The sequence below is a fragment of the Meleagris gallopavo genome, chromosome 30 (genome assembly GCF_000146605.3).
Source record: "Meleagris gallopavo isolate NT-WF06-2002-E0010 breed Aviagen turkey brand Nicholas breeding stock chromosome 30, Turkey_5.1, whole genome shotgun sequence".
Lineage (NCBI taxonomy): Eukaryota > Metazoa > Chordata > Aves > Galliformes > Phasianidae > Meleagris > Meleagris gallopavo.
The window spans coordinates 3,095,797-3,102,135 of NC_015040.2; the positions used below are offsets into that span (position 1 = coordinate 3,095,797).

Genomic DNA, 6,339 nt, shown 5'->3' on the forward strand with positions numbered 1-6,339 from the left:
CCCCCATCCCTGCTCCTCCATCACCCCAGCTCCTCCGTCGCCATCACTGCTGGCCCCTACGTCACTCCGTCCCTCCAGCGCTGTCCCCGTGCCCCACAGGTCTCCCCCCATCCCCTCGCAGTGCTGTGGGTTGTGCACTGCTGTGCCCCCCCTGCTCCCCTCTCCCCCCACTCCTGCCGGTGGCAGCGCTCCCCATCCAGCTTCAAACACTGCGGTGCCATTTGAGAAAGTGCAGCGAGCAGAAAACGCTGCTGAGTGTCCCGGCACAATTCGGGCCCTGAAAGCAGCTGGCCCGCGGGGAGGGGACACCAGTGGGCATCGTGCAACCCCCCCGTGTGCTCCCCAGCTCTGCACAAAGCTGCCGGGCACAGAGGAGGACAGCAGTGTGGACGTCCCGACGCACCCTGAGGATGGGGGCAGCAGCAAGGTGAGGGGCAGCTGCACCAAGCAGGGGTCGGAGGGGTCACGGTGATGCCTAACCCGACCCCCCTGCAGGTGGAGGTGGTCTTCTGGCTGCTGTCCATGCTGGCCACGCGGGACAAGGACGACATGTCGCGCACGCTGCTGGCCATGTCCAGCTCACAAGAGAGCTGCTTGGCCATGCGCAAGTCGGGCTGCCTGCCGCTGCTCATCCAGATCCTGCACGACTCCGACCGTGAGCCGGGACCCCCCGAGAGCCCCTCCGGTGCCAAGGACGCCCGCATGCGCGCCAACGCCGCGCTGCACAACATCGTCTTCTCGCAGCCCGATGAGGGGCAGGCCAAGAAGGAGATGCGGGTGCTGCACGTGCTGGAGCAGATCCGCTCCTACTCGGAGACCTGCTGGGATTGGCTGCAGATGCAGAGCAGGGATGGGGGCAAAGGGCCCGAGGGCAGCACGGGTATGGGGCTGGGCAGGGCTGGACAGCAGTGTTCAGGGATGTGCAGAGTGGTTTGTGTGTGTGTGTGTGTGCAAGGGTGTGTGTGCACGGGTTGGTGTGCACAGCACATGTGTCAGTGTGTGCTGGAGGAGGAGGTGATGCTGTCCGTGTGTGCCAGGCACCCAGGTGGCCCCATCACTCCCCACTGTCCCCACAGCACCGGTGCCCATCGAGCCCCAGATCTGCCAGGCCACCTGTGCCATCATGAAGCTCTCCTTCGATGAGGAGTACCGGCGTGCCATGAACGAGCTGGGTAAGGGGTGGGATGGGGTGAGAGCAGCGACCTGGGGAGCGGGTGCCCAGGGGGGAGTCTGGCCACTGTGACCCCATCCCATCCCACAGGTGGGCTGCAGGCGGTGGCTGAGCTGCTGCAGGTGGACTACGAGATGCACAAGATGACGAGCGATCCCCTGAACCTGGCGCTGCGGCGCTACGCAGGGATGGCCCTCACCAACCTCACCTTTGGGGATGTGGTCAACAAGGTCTGTGGGGCCAAGGGGGTGCTGAGAAGTGGGGCCAGGGCAGCACGGGGCTCAGCACACGTGTTTCTCTGCAGGCAACGCTGTGCTCACGCCGGGGCTGCATGGAGGCCATCGTGGCCCAGCTGGGCTCCGACAGCGAGGAGCTGCACCAGGTGGGTGCCGCCAGGATGGACGGGTGTGGGGGTGGTGCCCATCACAGGGATGGAGCCGTGCCCACACGCCCCGTGTGCTCCGCTCACACAGGTGGTCTCGAGCATCCTGAGGAACCTCTCCTGGAGAGCCGACATCAACAGCAAGAAGGTGCTGCGGGAGGTGGGCAGCGTGGCGGGGCTGACGCAGTGCGCGCTGCACGCGGCCAAGGTGAGTGCCGGGGCGGGTGGGGGTGGGCACTGCGGCACGGCTGGGGCTGACCCCCCCTCCCCACACAGGAGTCCACACTGAAGAGTGTCCTGAGCGCGCTGTGGAACCTGTCGGCACACAGCACAGAGAACAAAGCCGCCATCTGCGGCGTGGAGGGGGCCCTGGGCTTCCTGGTCAGCACCCTCACCTACAAGTGCCAGAGCAACTCGCTGGCCATCATCGAGAGCGGCGGCGGCATCCTGCGCAACGTCTCCAGCCTCATCGCCACGCGTGAGGACTACAGGTGGGGGTTGGGGGGCACGGTGTGGGGTTGGGGTGCGTGTAATGCCGATGGCTGGACCTCCCCATCCCATCCCCTTCCACTCTGTCCCTCCCATCCCACAGGCAGGTGCTCCGGGATCACAACTGCCTGCAGACGCTGCTGCAGCACCTGCGCTCGCACAGCCTCACCATCGTCAGCAATGCCTGCGGCACGCTTTGGAACCTGTCTGCCCGCAGCCCCCGCGACCAGGAGCTGCTCTGGGACCTGGGGGCGGTCAGCATGCTGCGCAACCTCATCCACTCCAAGCACAAGATGATCGCCATGGGCAGCGCGGCCGCGCTCCGCAACCTGCTCACCAACCGGCCCCCCAAGTACAAGGACACGGCCGTTGTCTCGCCGGGCTCCTGCATGCCATCTCTGTACATGCGCAAGCAGAAGGCGCTGGAGGCCGAGCTGGATGCCAAACACCTGGCTGAGACCTTTGACACCATGGAGAAGCAGAGCTTGAAGAGCCAGAGCGCCAAGAAGCCGCTGCGGCACATGGAGAGCCTGGTGAAGGACTACGCCTCCGACTCGGGCTGCTTCGATGACGATGAGGTGCCCAACATCTCCACTGGTGTGGAGACAGCCAGCGCCTCCGTCCTCTCCATGTTCCTGGGCTCCTCTTTCCTGCAGGGCCAGGCACTGCCGCGGGCTCTGGCACACAGACGGTGCCCAGAACCGGAGAAGGACGATGGTGGGAAGCCGGCGGAGACCAAGAAGCTGCCGCTGCCGGAGGACGACGTCTCTCTGGCCGCCGAGAAGCTGGCCAACAAGATCTCCAGCACGGTGGCCAAGATCGACAAGCTGGTGGAGGACATCTCCACCATGCACACGTCCTCGGATGACAGCTTCAGCCTCAGCTCAGAGGACCACGGCCTGGACTGGCAGTATGGCCCCGAGGAGCCGCCCGAGGTGCGCGCCCACTCCTGCTCCCCGTGCCGTCTCTCGGACACCGGAGGCTCTGCCAGGCGTGAGGGACTGAGCCGGGCGCGAGCGCTGCTGCGGCTGAAGACGGCGTACACCAGCCTGTCCACAGACAGCCTCAACAGCGGCAGCACCAGCGATGGCTATTGCCCGAAGGAGCACATGAAGCCCTGCACCAGGGCCCCCTTTCTTGACTACAGGGATGAGCTGCAACGCTACCAGAAGCGGCCCAGCAGGCTGGACCTCAAGAGCATCCTGGGCACCAAGCCTGACCCCCCTGTGCTCAGGGCTGAGCCGGATAAGCCAGAGCAGAGAGAGGCACCGGAGCGGGGCAGGAAGGCGGTGACCTTCCCCAGTCCCAAAGCACTGGAAACCGGGAGGAAGAAGGAGATGGGTGGCAAACTGCCCACCGACCCACAGGTGCACACCATCAAGCTCTCGCCCTCGTACCAGCATGTGCCCTTGCTCGGGAACCTGGCCAAGAGCAGCACAGCCATCAGCCACCACACCTCGCTGCTGGGAAGGAAGCAAGCCTGGCTGCCCCCGGCCCTCCTGCAAACAGCCGACAACCTCAGCAAGATCCCTGAGAAGCTGCCAGCCCAGCCCCTAGCTCCGGCTGAGCAGGAGTCGGTGCAGAAGTACTCGGTGGAGGACACCCCCATCTGCTTCTCCCGCTGCAGCTCCCTCTCCTCCCTCTCCTCAGCCGACAATGTGCTGGATGGGCAGAGCCACAGCGAGAATGACCTGGACAGCGACTCCTCACTGGAGATCCTGGAGATGGATGAAGGGGATGGGGAAGCTGAGGACACGAGGCAGGAGAAGGAGAAGGCGGAGATGGGTCCGACAACACCGGTGGGGATCTCCCAGCCCATCACCATCCCCTTCTCCAAACGTGACAAGCTTTTCCTGCGGGATGCATCCCCCTCCCGCCAGGAGGACCACACTCCCTCCAGCTCCTCAGAGAACTACATCCAGGAGACGCCGTTGGTGATGAGCCGCTGCAGCTCCGTCAGCTCTCTGGGCAGCTTCGAGAGCCCATCCATCGCCAGCTCCATCCAGAGTGACCCGTGCAGTGAGATGATCAGCGGCACCGTCAGCCCCAGCGAGCTGCCTGACAGCCCTGGGCAGACCATGCCACCCAGCCGCAGCAAGACGCCGCTCTTCGAGCTGGGCTGCCCACCCGAGAAGGAGACCAGCCAGTTCAACATCCAGTGGGAGAACAACGTCAAGAAGTTCATGGAGATCACCGACTTCAAGGAGCGCTTCCAGCTGCCCCAGGACCTGGACTCCATGGTCTATTTCACAGTGGAGAAACCCAATGAGAATTTCTCGTGCGCCTCCAGCCTGAGCGCCCTGCCGCTGCACGAGCACTACGTGCAGAAAGACGTGGAGCTGAAGCTGATGCCCACCTTCCCCGAAAAGAACAGCCTGAATTTTGCAGTGCACGAGGAGCGGGAGGAGAGGGAGGAGCAGCTCCTGGAGGGCCAACGCCGGGCAGAGCCCAGTTCTGACGACGACATCGAGATCCTAAAGGAGTGCATCAGCTCCGCCATGCCCTCACGCTTCCGCAAGGTGAAGAGCTCGCTGCTCTCCGGGCAGGTCCTGCACCCGCACACCAAGAAGCCGGTCCACGTCCCCGTCTACATGCTGGTGCCCACGCACACTGCTGTCCCCAAGCACCTCCGTGCCGCCGCCCGGGAGCTCTACAAGGATGATGACTCCTACACCGATTCGGCTGACGGGACCCCCGTCAACTTCTCCAGCACAGCCTCGTTGAGCGATGAGACCCTGCGTGGCCCCAAGGAGGAGGCTGAGCCCCCCCACGGTGCGGGGAGGAGACGGGAAATGGGCACTGCGGCGTCGCCGGCACGGAGATCTGCTCTAGGCAGCTCGGCGCACACACGGCCCAGCTCAGCCTGCAGGGGCAGGGCGGGCTCCAGCCGGGACAGCCCCGTGCCACCGGGCAGAGGTGCGGAGGGGAAGCGGGGACAGCCCATGCTCGGCACGGAGCCAGAGGTGGGGAGGAGCGGCAGCCCTGGGACGCGGCCCTGCAGCCTGCCCGGGAGGAAGGATGGTATGCGCGAGGAAGGGGCGGCCTTCCAGTCGCTGTGCCACACCACGCCGACTGAAGAAGCCGTCTACTGCTTCTATGAGCACGACTCGGATGAGCCTGGGCTGGGCAAGGAGGTGCCCGGCGGTGGAGCGCAGCCCGGCCGGGCGCTGCGGAGGGAGCGCTGCGGGGGCTCCGTGCCCAGGAGGGAGCCTGAGACGAAGGGCAAAGCGAAGGGCAAGCTGCAGCACAACCTGATTGCTGATGAGACACCGCCGTGCTACTCGCTGAGCTCCTCCATGAGCTCCCTGAGTGATGGCAACCCTGGCGAGGGTGAGGAGCGTGGTTCAGCCCCCCGGCAGCGCGCAGCGGTGGGGCAGACGCAGGGCCGCTCCCCCAGCCCCAACTCGGAGGACGATCTCCTGCAGAAGTGCATCGGCTCTGCCATGCCCAAGCGCCGGCGGCCCTCAACGAGGCGGAGGACGGCGGAGAGGAAGCAGAAGCCGAAGGGCAGCGCTGGGAGGGAGCGCCCGGCAGAGGGCAGGCATCGCCCCGAGGATTTGGGCTCTGACGGCGGCTCCGACCTGGACAGCGTGGAGTGGGAGGCCATCCAGGAGGGAGCCAACTCCATCGTCACCTGGCTGCACCAGGCTGCGGCGTCGCTGTCGCGGGAGCCTTCCTCCGAGTCTGACTCCATCCTCTCCTTCGTCTCAGGGCTCTCAGTCGGCTCCACTCTGCAGCTCTCCCTGGACAGGGCTGAGAAGAAACGCTCTGGAAGTGCGGCCGGGCGGGAGACGGAGAGGAGGGAGCGTGCCAAGAGCCGCCCGGAGGCGAAGAAGGTGCCGAGCGCCCGTCCTGCTGGCAGTGCGAGGGCAGAGAGGAGCCCAGCACCGAGCAAGCCCGTGCCCAACCTGCCGGTGGTTTTCCGCGGCAGGACCGTCATCTACATGCCCAACTTGGCCAAGGACGCGCCCAGCCCGCGCTCCACCCCAAAGAAATCCCCCATGGCCAAACCCCCGGCGCCCAAGAATCTGTCGCTGAGCCAGCAGCGTTCCCGCAGCCTGCACCGCCTGGGGAAGCCGCCCGAGAGGGGGGGGACCTGGCTCTGCCCAAGCGCAGCACCACGCCCCCTGCCCGCATCGCCAAGGGGCCGCCGTCCTCGGGCTCGTCCCGCACCTCCACGCCCTCGCAGCACGTGCCCAAGAAGCTGCCGTCACCCTCGCAGCTCTCCAAGCAGAGCCCCGTGCAGACGGGCAAGACGACCGGCCCCCCCTCCCCGCCCGGCCCCTCGGCCAAGCCC

The 6,339-nt window shown here is 66.0% G+C and overlaps 1 protein-coding gene across 1 annotated transcript in view; it reads left to right on the forward strand.

Moving 5' to 3' along the window:
• Nucleotides 1-6,339, forward strand: part of APC2 (APC regulator of WNT signaling pathway 2) — a 15,247-nt gene that overhangs the window by 7,915 nt on the left and 993 nt on the right. Inside the window, 9 exon segments of the mRNA XM_010725021.3 lie at nucleotides 347-427; nucleotides 496-880; nucleotides 1,077-1,172; nucleotides 1,262-1,401; nucleotides 1,476-1,553; nucleotides 1,645-1,761; nucleotides 1,830-2,044; nucleotides 2,146-6,124; nucleotides 6,127-6,339. Of these exon segments, the coding sequence (XP_010723323.1) occupies nucleotides 347-427; nucleotides 496-880; nucleotides 1,077-1,172; nucleotides 1,262-1,401; nucleotides 1,476-1,553; nucleotides 1,645-1,761; nucleotides 1,830-2,044; nucleotides 2,146-6,124; nucleotides 6,127-6,339 (5,304 nt within the window).